Source organism: Abramis brama (genome assembly GCF_963993115.1).
Source record: "Abramis brama genome assembly, chromosome: 15".
Lineage (NCBI taxonomy): Eukaryota > Metazoa > Chordata > Actinopteri > Cypriniformes > Leuciscidae > Abramis > Abramis brama.
In genome coordinates, this window is record NC_139977.1 from 9,739,658 (window position 1) to 9,755,797 (window position 16,140).

The 16,140-nt window shown below is 40.3% G+C and overlaps 1 protein-coding gene across 3 annotated transcripts in view; it reads right to left on the reverse strand.

Moving 5' to 3' along the window:
* Positions 1 to 584: 584 nt before the first annotated feature.
* Positions 585 to 16,140, reverse strand: part of LOC311098014 (uncharacterized protein) — a 33,730-nt gene continuing 18,174 nt past the window's right edge. For 2 of the 3 annotated variants that reach the window (XM_084138016.1, XM_084138014.1), the window contains exons 2-3: positions 5,665 to 5,785; positions 585 to 5,469 (exon numbers count right to left, since the gene is read on the reverse strand). In XM_084138016.1, the coding sequence (XP_083994142.1) occupies positions 4,391 to 5,469; positions 5,665 to 5,722 (1,137 nt within the window). In that variant the 5' untranslated portion in view covers positions 5,723 to 5,785 and the 3' untranslated portion in view covers positions 585 to 4,390. Of the gene's footprint in view, positions 5,470 to 5,664; positions 5,786 to 7,394; positions 7,633 to 16,140 lie in introns of those variants that run through there. The other variant, XM_084138015.1, reaches the window with a different exon arrangement.

Below are 16,140 nucleotides of genomic sequence, written 5' to 3' on the forward strand. Positions count from 1 at the left end.
GGGGGCTGTTGCTCGTGGTGGCCTGGGCTTCTCCTCCCATGGCTCGACGGCGGCAGGGAGGTGGTCAGCGAGCAGTTAAGGATGGTGACAAATCCTGACCCGAATGTCATTTAGCCGAGGAAAGGACAGTCAGGTTTATCCAGCACTGCTTCTGCATGAGCTCTGCCTAAGCAGAACATACACGTGTCATACACGTGCTACTTCTCTCTGTTTATGTATATGACGAGTCACGCAGGTACTCACTTACTCCGCAGCAGTTGGCGTCCCGCTCTGTCTAAAATAGTAAGAATATAAACACTTATTATACGCTTACTATAGTGTTTCAGGATAAGACAAAAACATGGTTTAGATTAGAAGATCAATTCATAATGTACTTGCTCATTATATAAATATTTGTAAATTTTGAACAAAAAAAGTTAGTGTACATTTATGAATCGCAATGGAGGTCACGTGGTTGAAATTAAAGCAAATGGTACCATCTAGAGGAAGATCTGTGGCACTGCCAAACTATTGCCATAACTACATATAAAGAAGCTCATGCAAGTTATTCAGAGGATCGAAACGACACAAAGCAAGCGTAAAACATGACCAGTTCCATTTTATTATTTTTTTAACCAAATTGTTTGTCAAAATACAAGGAATAACCACAGTGTAAGAACTTAATCTTAAACCTTATTTCATTAACCAAGCGTAGCGTCAGTTTTGGCAGGTCACGTTAAGTCAAGCTCGCATCAGCTGACTCTCAGGTGATCCACGTCTACCTATAGGAATATGATGCCTATCACTGTATTCATATATAAGCTCCTTCAGTGTTATCAACAACTATTGCGTTTCTCAGGAGTGAATTACCCTCCTCCCTCCCCAGCTCCTCCCTCCCCAGCTCCTCCTCTTGTCCAGTCAGGATTTGGCATTCTGATTCCCCTTTGAATCAGACTAAATTCTCGATTTATGTTGTACATTAAAATTTTGAATTTATGAGTAATTTTGGTTCTGTTCTGTTTACCCTAAGGGGTTTTTTATTGCTGCTCTCCCTGATCTTATCCATGCTAGGCTAAGAACAGAACAGAGCCATACAACAATCCAAACTGTATGCTAATTGTCAATCGTATCTGACGATAGTGGTCCTGACAGAACTACTAAATAGCAGCTGCAAAACAAGTATGTCACTGTTGAATTGCCACAGACACAGAACATATTACATTTTCATGAGCAATTTCATCTTCTCAGTGATGTGTTTGTGAGAATCCATATTATTTGAGGAATCGCCTCTTTAAATATACATAGAAAAACAACAGCCTTTTTAGTCACAAAAATTAGTTGTTACTACTACTAATTCATTAGCAATACTAAATACAATATTAAACCCCTTGATTTAATGTAAACTACTAATATATATATATATATATATATATATATATATATATGGGGTGTAACGGTTCACAAAATTCACGGTTCGGTTCGATACGACACAGTGGTGTCACGGTACGGTACATTTTCGATACAGCAAAAAGAAAAATGTCAGATAAATTTCAATGATTTAATTTTTTTTATTAAGGGACTGTTCGTTATTTATTTAAGGGGCCACCGGAGGAGTTTTGAGATCTGTTGTCAAAAAAGACATGACCCTCCCTTCGCCAGCAATACATTTTTCTATGACCCTCCAAAATGATTGTGAAAAAAGGCATGACCCTCCCCGATAATGTATTGATTAGCCTATAAGCCTTTAATTAAAGCCTATAATTCTACTGGTTTGCGCGTGGCAAATATGTTCAGATAGCCATTGTTTGTTTGTTTTTTAAACCATAAACTCTTGTTTTCTCATCTTACTAGGGCTGTAACGATAGACCAAACCTACGATTCGGTTCGTATCACGATTTTTGATTTTAGATTTGAAAAAAAAAATCATGTTTTCGGTGCTGATGCGGTGTGACTCGTTCATGTGGGTGGCGCTGCGAATAAAGCATCTAAAAGCTGTCACAAAGAACCGGCAAAAGTAATGATTATTAATATGTCAAATATAGCTAGGAGACATTTTAATTGTTTATTAATAAACAAGTGTTTTCTGTGTCTACTGCAAAGATGAAGTTGACGATGCGTCGCGATCTTCTCAGAACGCGCCAGAGAGAAATGCACATTTCATAAGCAGAGAGCAGTCTGTTTTCTTTAGTTTTGAATTGTTCTGTTTAAAAGTAGACATTTCAAGCTTTCTATATATTTCTCAGGTCTGTGAGGCAAGTAGCATAGGCCCTACCTTACGCTGAGTTTCGGTTCATTTATGAGACAAGAGTCCAGTTCACTCGCCCGCGCCTCCGTGTCATGATTATCTATTTTCTACTATATTTAGACTACTTCTTATTTATTAAATCCAGATGAAACATTGATTAAAATTAAGATAAAATTAATAAAAAAACGAAATTCACTTTAAAGAAAGGCTTTGTGCTTTCTGTTTGAGGTCTCTGTGACATTTTTAAAGTCGCTTCAGAGCAGTCATGTCCGTAATGGAGAACTGTCACGTCCGTAACATTGTTTTTTTTCACATAGCCTAAATGCGAACACGAAAAATAAAATAAAAATAATACAATATTTTATGTTCTGTGGAGGCCGATCTTTATTCATCCGGTGGGTATATATCTTTGGTTTGCACAGTGTAATTTATAGAATTACTAAAAAATATTTTGCCACATGTGTATTTCACTCATATTAAATATAAAACGCATGTGTAGTAGACTGATATTTTTCTAATGTCTTGACTCCTTTCAGACGTTTCAAAATATTGGTATTAAATGCATTTTCTGAGAATTTTTATTTTAAGTTTTGACTGCAAATGTCACGACCATTAACACTGGAATCGCCCAATTTTAACGAATTTATCCTCAACTAGTTTTTGTGGTGTAGGTCTATGTATTTTATGTTAACTTAAATAATACTAATAGTAATTTAAAGATGTAGTAGCCCTACATCTTACACATCGTGGAAACAAAATAAGAATGGAGACTAAAATATGGTAGTATCGCGCTACAGCACACAATCAGCTGCAGATCTGGCGCCTCAGTCTCAATTCGACGTACGTTCACATCACATGTTAATGCAGCGGTAGAGTTACACTCACAGGACACTGTGCACTTAACAAAAGTTCATTATTTGCTCGTGCTTTAAAGCTTTGCCGGGTAAACATTTCTTTGGCATTCTGTTCTGACATGATGCACTTTTTCTAAGCGCGAACTGAAGTGCTTGCGCACTGTCAAACAGCGCCAAACTGGATTTTTGTTGGGTCAGAGACCCATCTGATATCGAAGGGGGGCTGATAACGCGAGATCAACATGGAATAAATGGAAAAAAAATAGCACCAAACAAGCCACTTTGAAATGTTGCTGTTTTAATGAATATAAAAGTTGGGTGACCCTCCCCCCTAGACTAAAAAAATTTGGATGACCCTCCCCTCAACAAAGAATAAAAAGACATGACCCTCCCCTATTTTCCTCCGGTGGCCCCTTCCATAAATACCGAACGGTCCCTAAAATACTTTTTTTTTTTTTTAAAGAGGCTACATGCGATTTTCTGAAATTTAAACTCGCGACTGATACCTGTGGCCAAAAAACGGAACTGCTCTTCCTTTCTGCTCGCTCTCGTACGTGCACACTTAACAAGTCATCCGCTGCAAAGAAGTCAACATTATGTTTACAAAGGTAAGAACAGTCAAATACATATATTGTTTGAGAAACTAAGTTTGTTTGCTGACTAGCGGTGGTGGCAGAGTGATCTGAAACGTTTAACATGAAAACGTTTGACGTCTGTAATTGCAAACAAAGGCTACTGTACCAAATATTAACATTGATTTTCTCAGGTGTTCAAATACTTATTTGCAGCTGTATCATACAAATAAATAGTTAAAAAATCATATATTGTGATTTCTGATTTTTTTTTTTAGATTATGTCTCTCACAGTGGACATGCACCTACGATGACAATTTCAGACCCCTCCATGATTTCCAAGTGGGAGAACTTGCAAAATAGCAGGGTGTTCAAATACTTATTTTCCTCACTGTATATATATATATATATATATATATATATATATATTAGTTTAAATATATATTATAGTTTTGTTCATTTTTATTTTTCATGTTTTCACATTGTGCAGAGTGATTTCAATGTAAAAAAGGCCTTCATTATCTTAATGCATCACATCCAAACAGCTAAAACAAGTTGTTTGAAATATGGATTATGATTTAATAGACTATTATTGCCACTTTTACATAAATGCCAAATTTATTATTATTATTTATTTAGACCTTCCCCAAACCTTGTCAAACAATCAAACTTCACTGCTAATTTTAGCAAATTATCCAGCTTTTGATTAATCTGAGTCAAATTATTTACTTATAAGTCTATTATTTGTAAGTGATGGATCTGAACATGAACATTTGCTCATTAGACACCTTCGGGCAATGTTTTTTCTGATGAGTCTGTAGACTAGATAATTGGGTAAAACTCTTCCCACATGAAGAGCACTGGTGTGGCTTCTCTCCAGTATGAATTCTCTCATGATCTTTCAGGTTTCCTGACTGAGCAAAACTCTTTCCACAGTGTGAGCACTTGTAAGGTTTCTCTCCATTATGAAGTCTCTCATGATATTTCAGGTTTCCTGACCGAGTGAAACTCTTTCCACAGTGTGAGCACTTGTACGGTTTCTCTCCAGTATGAATTCTCTGGTGTGATTTTAAGGCACTGGACGTAGTAAAAGTCTTTCCACAGTTAGTGCAAACATGAGATCTCACACCATTATGAATAGTCTCATGCTCTTGTAAATTTTGCAGTCGTGAAAAACACTTTCCACAAAAAGAACAAAAGTGAGGCTTTACACCAATATGAATGTTAAGGTGTGTTTTTAAGCTTGATGCCAAAACAAAGGTTTTATCACACTGGTCACAGCTGAATGATCTCACTCCAGAGTGACGGCGCAGATGATCTTCAAGAACACTTTTCTGAATGAAACTCTTTCCACACTGAGTGCATGTGAACGGTTTTTCTCCAGAGTGAATTCTCATGTGCTCATTTAAGCTTCCTTTCTGCGTGAAACTCTTTCCACACTGAGTGCATGTGAACGGTTTTTCTCCAGTGTGAATTCTCATGTGCACATTTAAGTTTGCTTTATGTCTAAAACTCTTTCCACACTGAGAGCATGTGAATGGTTTCTCTCCAGTGTGAATTCTCATGTGCACATTTAAGTTTCCCTTTTGTATGTAACTCTTTCCACACTCAGAGCAGGTGAAAGATCCTTTGACTCCAGATTTTCCAGCTTGTTTTTGTGTGAAATCCTCTTTAGTCTTTAAAACGACTGCATTTCCATCTTCATTTTTGAAATGATGAGGTTTTTGAAACAGATGTTGCTTGTCTTCATTTTTATATGTCAGTTTTACATCTTCATTTGTGACATGATGGTGTTTGTCTTCATTCACTTCCATCAGGTCTAAAATCAACATATTCAATTAAAAAGCAAAAGTTAATTCTTAAATTAGCACATATCTAATTTACTACTAGTCTACTAGTATCTAGTTTTAAATGAACACTGACATGTAACAATACATCTAAATGTTCCTCAGCAGTCATTAAAGAGAATGAAACACCAACCTATTTGTTGATAAAAGAAAAAGAAAACACCAACCTATTTGTTCCTCTGTATCTTCATCTTTTATTCTGCAGGGTTCTTCTTTAAACTCCATTCTTTACAATAGTGTGTCAGTAGTTTCTCCGAGAGTAATTTCTCCTGCTTGCTTCTTCTTCACCTGTAGGAAGATGGGAATATTCCCCAGCATTTAAAATCTCATGAACAGCTGTGGTGTGAATTGTGGTCGCAATTTGACGTGCTTAGATTTGATTGTAGTTTACTGTTTTGTGTTACTTTTCTTTTTAAGTTTAATAGGTCTAGAAGAAAAATACCCTACTGAATTAAATGTGAACCTTGACATTTATTTAGTATTTATTTTAGTCAACCTAATATTATAAAACAAATCCCTTTTAAGCTGACTACAATAATCACACAGTCAGTCTTCTGTAATAAAGCATTGTTTTTTTGTATTTTTGTTATAAAAAAATAGGAACAAAGAAACAAATTACAAACAATAGGACAAATACAATAGAAAAAATATACAAATTAAATAAAAGTTTTTCAGGTACAGTAGCATAGGTTTATTTACGTTGTAACACTTTCCCTCTTACATTTATTATGGGATGCCAGATAAATATACAGCGGGGAAAATAAGTATTGAACACGTCATCATTTTTCTCAGTAAATATATTTCCAAAGGTGCTATTGACATGAAATGTTCACCAGATGTTGGTAACAACCCAAGTAAGCCATACATGCAAAGAAACAAACAAAAATAAGTTCAGAAATTAAGTTATGTGTAATAATGTGAAATGACACAGGGAAAAAGTATTGAACACATGAAGAAAGGGAGGCACAAAAAGGCATGGAAAGCCAAGACAACTGCTGAAAACTTACAGTAATTAAAAAGCAATCCAGCCCCCTGTCAGTGGAAATTAATAACAGCTGGTTCAGTCCCAAATGATGGCCTACAAAAAGGTCTCATTGCCAGCCAAGGTGTCACACAAGACACATCTCTTGATGGGTAAAAGCAAAGAGCTGTCTCAAGACCTTTGCAACCTAATTGTTGCAAAACATAATGATGGCATTGGTTATAGGCGCCATTCTAAGCTTCTGAATGGTCCAGTGAGCACTTTTGGTGATAATACGGAAGTGGAAAGACAATAATTTCACCATAAATTTGCCTCGACCAGTGCTCCTCGCAAGATTTCTGATAGAGGAGTGAAAAGAATAATCAGAAGAGTTGTATAACAATATCCCCCGCTGTATATTCTGTCAAAATTTCCTTATTATTGTTTAATAAGGTCAAGTCAAGAAGGTGATAGAACACAGGACACATGTACTCGGTTAATTAACATGAATCCTTAATGTTGTAAGAGTAAACCAAAGGAAAACCAATCTACTACGACTCAAAATGCACATTTTAGTGTATTTACCATGACAGTGTACCAATTACATCACACCACATATCACTATTTGACTAGGAATAAATATACACAAAACCAATAGCATAGAAACAACACAGCTCACTCATATCAAAACCCTCTTCAACGCAGTTTAAATAGTCTTGGATTGGATTAATTGTTCAAAGGAGGAATAAGGAAAACAGTCTAAATCATTTAGTTCCATCAAGGTTTCTGCAGTGTTTCAAAGGGCAGTAAAAGAAACTATCAAGTCAGTTAGTCCCCCAATAACCGCACTTGATATTTAATATCCTGTTACTCACACTCCACTGCTTTTACACGAGTTAATGATCAGCTCTGTCTTCAATCAGATACTTCGAATACCTTTGAAGAGATCGCTTTATCCCCGTAGTCTCTCTTGATGATAACTGGAACTCCATTAACACTACAATTGGTACTCTCCGTTACCACAACACACAGCAAGATATTCCATATGCACGTAGATTACTGGTAGATTCATGAGGCAGATTAAATAGCTGTTCGCCGAAGTAATCAACTTTCCGTCGGCTCAGAAAAGATGAGACTGCACACGACCTGAACCTATTCGTTCTCCCTGCCATCACTCTTTTCAGCTTAGCCAATGTGAACGTCATCTTGCATCCGGTATTTCCAAACCGGACCGACAAAGACGCCATCTTTGTTGTGGCACTCATTTAAACTATACATTGTGTTCAATCTATCCCGTTCATCTGAATATTAACTATTATTAGGCTATATAGAAAAATGCACTCTATAAATCACATTTATTTCGTGCGTATTAAAAGATTAAAGTGCATTGTCACAACGTGTAGTAAGAAATACTACCGACATTGAATGATGCTCTTAATGCTACATAATCCTGCTGACCGAAGACAAAGGCTACTATGCTTGTCCGTGTGGCGCTCGGAGCGCGCGCACAGCATCCTGTCAGTGTAATTCAGTTCTCTTTCGTGACTTATCGTCTTTTCAACATAAAGCACATCCTGCTCTTTTCGTTTTCTTCCGTTCATGTTTTGTTATTAATAACTTTAAACAGAATCGTAAACTGAAATCTGCGCGGATTATCAAACATACGACGCATTTATAGGACATAAAGGGTCTCTGCGGCAAAAGTGAAAGTACCAGCGGCCAGCGGGTGAAATGTTTCGAAATGTCTCTTTGCACAGCAAAGCACTCGTTTAAATAAAAGGATATATTAAAGTTTATATAGCCTACTTTTACATTTTCGCTGCTGTTCTAAAATGGTTTTCGCCATTACCTGAAACAAGGCAACCCTAGCACGGACAGTTACACATCTGAATTTCTCCCATTTGTTTTCGTTCTCGTAGGACATAACAGACTTTGTTTACATTGAATACTCCACAGTCCACACAATGTGCATTTTGACATAATTGTGTGTGTAGCTGTTAAAGAGAATTGAATTTGAGATCGCAATGCATGTGAGAGGCGGCATACTCCGGGTGCGTGTCCGTCAGCACGAGCACCACATTGAGTCCTTGTTTGCGGCTTATTGTGATTTACCTCAATAACTGTAAGTAACTTTAAGTAGTACTGCGGTTAAAGAAGTGTAACACTTTAAAAAGTCAATTTTTGAAATTTGTGAATCGATGCAAATCGGTTGAAGATAGAATTGCACTTAATATATGAATCAGTTTTTTCCAGCACCCCTTCTGACTGCGTCCCGCAATACTACGAACTACGCCCCTACAAATTACACCCCTACCTCAAGTTATGCCCATAATAATGAAAAAGCCATTTGCGATGTCACCAGAGCCCCTCCCTCTGGATTCGCTGATGTCATCACGAGTACTGCTCTTCTTCTGCTTCCCTTCCTCACTTTTTAAGCTTTACTATCATCACCTAGTGATAAGTAGGGCTGGGAATCACTGGGTACTTCACGATACGATACGTGATACATTGTTCACGATACCGATAATATCACAATATGGCGATACTGCGATAATCGATATTTTATCAGTAATAACTCACAATATATCATGTTTTAAGAAATAAAAAGTTTTTTTTTTTAATTAGGAAAATGAATCTCCATTTCGTTTTTGGATGAAACACAATAACAAAAACAACTTGTGTCTTATCAGTTGCAACAAAACAGTCACAGACACTATTTTTGTTTTGCTGCAGATGATTTTTTTCACTCGGGAGAAATCGAGTGGAATCGGTGATGCTCGCATGGTCGCGGCTCGTAGCGTGTGAGAGGAATTACAAGCCGAGCCGAGCACGTTACAAGCACCTCCCGACCTCCGATAATTTTTAAACATGTTTTTTCACCAGCTGTCCCCTATTGCCAAATCATACACTCGGGATAAAATTCATGCAGGACAGTCGTGCCTTGTACCAGCTGCTTTGACGCGATTATCAGTTAAACTGACACGCAACGTGTGCAATATCTCACGACCTCCCGAGTGTCCGAACTCGCACCGTGTACGCCCGCCCTAACGGCTTTTAATATCGATACTTGGCAAGAGCGCATCGAGAATCGATCGCGGGAGAAAATATCGCGAGATATCGCCATATCGATATTTTGGCGCACCCCTAGTGATAAGGCATACAGATCGTAACAGATCACCAGACAACGCAAGTCATCCTGTTTATTTCAGTTTTTAAAGTATTTTAAATATGTAACTCTACAGTAATTTTTTTTTTTTTTTTTTGAAGGGTAGGTTTAGGGTAATGACTATGAGTGTATTAATCTGATTGTATAATGTATTTTATGTTTTACTAATAGCTGTTATTTCATACTTCATAAGATTTAAAGGCAAAATAAGTTAGTCTTCCACAATGTAAAAAATGTCCGTAGTTTTAACGGTGAAAGACTGTAAAATAGCAACGGTAAAAAATTGTAAATTATGAAATGTGAAATTACCATTGAATTAACAGTTAAATACTGTTAATGTAAGAAAGTGTTGTTAATTTTACATTCTTACTTTGTAAAAACTGCATTAAAAAACAATTAAAACAACAGTAAAGTACAATAAAACAGTATACTGTAAAATGTCCGTAGATTTAAAGGTAAATGATTGTAAAGCAGCAACGGTAAAAAACTGTAAACTATAAAATATGAAAGTACCGTGGAATTAACAGTTAAATACTATAAATGTAAACACAATAAAATATGATATATTTTGCATTATTTATTTGTAAAACCTCAGTTAAATCCCTTAAAACAAAAGTAAAGTACACAAAAATAAATAAGCTATTTACCTAATTACTGCCTCAGATGCATGCTGCCAGAGAAGTTTTTACAACAATACAGCAATTTGTGTACCTCTATGAAAATAAAATATTAGAAACATGACATTACATGAACATTTGGCAATGACGCCTAGATTCAGAGTGGAGTGTTAATGAACTCTTTCTCTCTCTCACACACACACACACAATATATATATATATATATATATATATATATATATATATATATATATATATATGGGTTTTTTTTGTTTTTTTTGGAAGCTCAGTCTTAAATTGTTTCGATTTTTCAGTGGCTCAATAGATGTACAATACGTGCAATTACGCTGCATAATATAAAGAAATCATGTATTTATTAAAGAGCAACTTGCAGGTAAAAAAAAAATCTAAATGAATATATAACCGTGTATGAAAATACCATATGAAAAGATAATGCAGGATTTAAAATGTTTTAAAACGACATAATGACACCAATTTAGTAGATAAAGTGAGCGTTTCTTTGACTGCTCGTACAAACCGCTTTTTTTTCAACATCGCGTCATTTTACGTCACACGAGGGAGACGTGTGCTGTGCTCTGCCGCAGCTCAGTGCAGAGTGGGTTGGTATTCAGTAAGAGCGGTCGTGAGACAGTGTGTTTTCAGTAGTTTTTGTATTTCAATTTATCATCGTCATGGTAAATTTATGTGTTTGTGGAGCTTGCAAAAACTCCAGCCTGTCAGGACATCGAGTCCACCGGTTTCCTAACAGGAAAAAGGACGGTGCTATCTTTCGTGCCTGGGTGTGGGTTGTGCAGGTGAAGAGACGGGATTTCTCTTCCGCGTCGGCTTCGGAAAACGCGGTCGTGTGTAGCGTTCACTTCAGATCGGAGGATTATCGTCCCGGCGATATGAAGGAGTTCAACATGGGATACCGAAGTAAGAACCGGGTGAGACTCAGAGCTAGTGCGGTTCCTTCAGTGCACGCATCTTCGGGTTCTCCCGCTGGATGTAGGCGCGAGCACAACATCAACTGGCAAACGCAATGTAAGCGGAACGAAACTGAGCTAACAGTTACTCGTTATTGTGTTTGTGTGGACCGTTTATCAGTTTGGACCAGTGCAGCGCGAGCCTGATCAAGCAACACTGTAGCCTAACTGCGAGATCCAGTAAATAAAGAATTCGCCACTGAAGTAATAACATCGCTGCGAGATCTAGTGAGAAATATTCACATTTCTCCGTTATTAATGGATCAAACAGCGCTGACGTGAAAACCAGGAATAAACATTGTGCAATGAATGAACGAACTATCCAGTGTCCATAGATCAGCAACATTCACCATGGCTTTACTGTAGTAACACTAACTGCAACCATGGAAAGTTTGGCATTTTCCACTAAGGCCCAGTATGCATCCACCTCCCTGCAACACTGACTTTCCTCAGCTGTAAACATTGCCTCGCATTTCCCACACAAGCACCTATGGAACAAAAAATGTATCAGGAATAAATATCTCTCTGTCTCTCCATGAGAAACTGCTAAGTTATATCACGTAACGTTAGTCTGGGCGGATATTAATGAGCATGACAAACGCCTGATCAAAGCTTAGTTTCTGTTATTGTAAGTTCCAATATGTTCTGTCTAACATTAATCCTGGCCTGTCCCTGCTCTCTTGGCAGCCTAGCAGGCTCATAATTGTATGGCTGTGGTCCGTAAACAATTTCCTCAGCGTCCGAAATGTCATTGCAATCCATATTTCCCTGTTGTTTGAATCGACCGCTCTCCCTCGTGCTACGTCACGACTCTCGCCCGTCACGCCCATTTTCAGATGCGGAAGTAAAATTTTCTCACAAAAACGACTCCAGAAGCCACTGTAGCATATTTATAATTTTTTTTAAAAGAAAATCTAGTTCCTACATTATTTTTCTATACATTGACTTGTTGGGTCTTCTAACCTGCAAGTTGCTCTTTAAGCATTTTGTGTTTTAAAGTTATTGGCCAATGTCGTTTGACTTGTCCAATCAGCACTCAAGACGTTGCATCGGGTACGCGCATTTTGAGATTTTCAACTGGCGGTTTTTCTCTGAAACAGAAATAGGGAACAACGTGCAAACCGCGACAACCTTCTGACATCATTTTCCTCATGAAGTCTGTCAGGTAAGCACAACTCATTCTCAAACTCATTCTGTAATTTCAATGATTGGTTTAGTCATTTGAATACAGCTTTTGTGAGGTAAAAAGCGTTATTTTCTTATCTTTAACGTCATGACTCACATGACGTGAACCTGTTGGCTGTATTGATGGTAAAGTTTTATCTTTTTTAATATACAGCCATTAGTAGGGTAGGACCAGGTTATCTCTCCAGGGCGGGAGCCGGGACAAATCCACCTTGAATCTGGTGGTAAGCGTCTCTGTTATGTCCGCTCAGGACGAATTAATCTGTGTTCGTTTGGTAATGCCTCGCTGCATGTTTAGGTTGCAGCTGTTTTGGTCTGAAATGTTTGGTTACGGTTTGTCTGAAAAGTAAAGAGAGTTGCATGCATAAATCTCTCGTCCAGCGTCCTTTTTTATACATAACAATTGGCGACGAGGATGGCTGAATTTTCTCTTCCTCCTCCACCTCCTTTCCTCGCACTTACCGGTGAGCCTACAATACTGTGGAATCGCTGGCATCAGTCTTTTGAAACATACCTACAAGCTACGGGACTAGCTGACGTGAGTGCAGTTCGGAAAACAGCATTGCTGAGGCACTGTTTAGGAGTCGAGGGACAACGGGTACTGGAGACGTTAACTGGCAACGGGACAAATACAGACTATGCAGGGACAGTGAAACTTTTAAAAGACCAGTTTGCTGCCCCACAGAGTGCTTTATTGAGACGGTTTATGTTTAGACAACGACACCAACTACCAGGGGAGTCCGTCCATCAGTATGTCTCCAACCTAAAAGGTTTAGCCAGCCATTGTAAATTTGGCGCACTGACAGATGAGATGATACGTGATCAACTGATTGAGCACACTACACAGGCTAAAATCAGGGAGACGTTGCCACTCGAATCAGACGACTTAACACTAGCTAAGGCTGTTGCCATTGCATTCCAAATTGAAAGTGCAGCGGAATGTGCAGTTAAATTAACACAGACAGAATCATCATTAAGCCAAGCAGTATGCATAAGAGCACAGTCACATGACCAGCAACAGCAGTAGCCATCTAGCTCTGGTTTGGATGTACCAGACACAGCCCCAGACCCAGTCATGCATCTCACAAGACAACAAGGGCAGCGGTAGCTGTGGATCAAACACACATGCCACCAGAGCCCGGCACTGTCCAGCTAATGACCAAACATGACGTAACTGTGGCAGGAAAAATCACTTTGCAAAAATGTGCCGCTCTGCCCCCTCCAGGTCAGATGCACACACTCCCCGTGGTTCACCCACCATAATTCGCCATCGGGGCCCATGCAATTCAAGTCATGTACAGTGAATATAAACACAGTGTGTATTCCCCTGCTGCTAGACACAGGTGCAAGTGTCTCCCTTCTGAATGCCAGTACATACCATAAGTTCTTTCATTCCTGTCCACTGTCCACGCCCCCTGCTGTCCTACATGGGTATGGTAACTCAAAAATTGACTTGTTGAGGTCCATCACAGTGACTGTTAGCTATGGAACTAGGGTCTTGCCCTCCTTTGTCTTCAATGTGGCCCGACGAGGGGTGAATTTAATGGGGCTGGATCTGTTCATGGCATTGGGATTTTCACTCATTGACACAGGGGGGGCTGCCATTATGACTGTCGCTGCCGGACCACATCAGAAGTGGTCATCACTGTTTGAAGGGCTGGGCTGTCTGTCTGCTTTTGCCCATCAACCCCTCATTGACTCCTCGGTGATGCCAGTCGTCCAGCCACTGCGCCGTATTCCACTGGCCCTGAAGGGATGGAGTGTCTGTTGAGCTGCAGCGGCTGCTGGATGCCGGTATCATTGAGCCGGTTGATGCTTCACCATGGATTTCAAATTTGAAAACAGGGGCTCTGCGAGTCTGTGTGGACCTCCGCGCAGTAAATAAAGCAGTCATCCCAGACAGATACCCATTGCCCACGTCGAAGGAGCTCACGGCACAATTTCACGGCTCCACTGTCTTTTCGAAACTGGATCTCAGAGAGGGCTAACTCCAGGTGCCCCTCAACCCTGAAAGCAGAAACCTGACGGGCCTTCGTTACACACCTCGGTGTTTTCCGCTACACGAGGATGCCGTTTGGCCTTAGCTCCACCCCCTCCTGCTTTCAAAAGGTCATGACCTCAGTACTGGCAGGTATACCAGGTGTTGTTATTTACCTTGATGATGTGGTGGTACATGGTGCTACTACGGCTATCCATGACAGTCGCCTGCAGAGTGTGTTCGAAGCCCTCGCCAAGCACAGTTTAACCCTCAATGGCAGCAAATGTGTTTTTGCTGTGCCGGCCATTGAATATGTAGGCATCTGACTTTCCACTGAGGGCATCTCTCCTCTTCAATCTAATGTGGAGGCCATCCTCTCCATTCCCGAACCGACCTCGGCTGCCCAGCTCGCTTCATTCCTGGGCATGACGGGCTACTACATGAAGTTCATGCCTTAGTATTCAACCATAACAGCCCCACTGCGCCAGCTGCTTCGGAGAGATGAGCCATGGGTCTGGTCGTTAGAATGCACCAAGGCAGTGCAAACTCTTAAAGCTTAACTTACCTCACCTCCAGTGTTGGCACATTTTGACATATCCAGTCACACCCTGGTCACCTGTGACGCCTCGGCCATGGCGATAGGGGCTGTACTGTCACAAGTACAGAATGGCGTGGAGAGGCCTGTTGCATTCGCCTCCCGAGCTCTGAACCAAACCGAACAAAGATACTCAGTTGGGGAGCGGGAGGCACTCGCTTGTATGTGGGCTTGTGAGAGATGGCACCTCTACCTTTATGGCCGCCAGTTTACGCTGAGAACAGACCACCAGGCCTTGACAGCTCTGCTTTCCTCTACTGGCACCGGGCACAGGCCGCTGAGACTGCATCATTGGTATGACTGCCTCCGCCAATACAACTATACTCTACAGTTTACCCCGGGCCGGAATAATGTCGTTGGAGACCTTCTCTCTCGGTCAGTTCCTGCCCAGGCCCTGCCTACCAGCGTCAACCACATCGAAAGTGAGATTATTCTCACGCTACACACTCTGCTCGAGTCCACGGTCACTCTACAGGAACTGAAGGCAGCCTCAAAACAGGATCCAGTTATCTTCCAGCTCTGCATCTACAGTCGTCAGGGATGGCCACGGGAATTACCAGAGGAGCTGTTAGCATTTTCTCTGGTCAAGCAGGAGCTCTCTTGTTGGAATGAGACATGTGTGGCGCGTGGGTTTTGCACTGTGATTCCAGGGGCCCTTCGCGCCCGTGTGCTGGCCATGGCACGTGAGGGCCACCTGGGAAAAGTGAAACTTAAACAGAGATGCTGTGACCTGGTGTGGTGGCCAGGCATAGACAAAGACATTGAGGCCCTTGTTAAAGAATGCCCAGCATGTCTTGTAAGTGGAAAGACTGGTCGTCGACCCCCGCCACCCCTGCAACCCCTGGCCTGGCCCTCAAAACCATGGGAGCATCTGCAATTAGACATATGTGGCGAGATCCACTATCAGCGGTTCTAGGTCGTAGTGTATGGTTTACACTCCAAATGGCCTGAGCTGACCACTACCGGCTCCATCACCTCCCAGGTCATTGTGGACTTTCTGGAGTCTCTCTTCTCCCGCTGGGGCCTTCCACAGACCATTACCACCGACAATGGTCCACAGTTTGTATCTGTGGAGTTTACTTCATAACTGGAGAACAGGGGGATTCGACACATCCCTGTATCACCCACAGGCAAACGGCAGGAGGGAACGCTTCC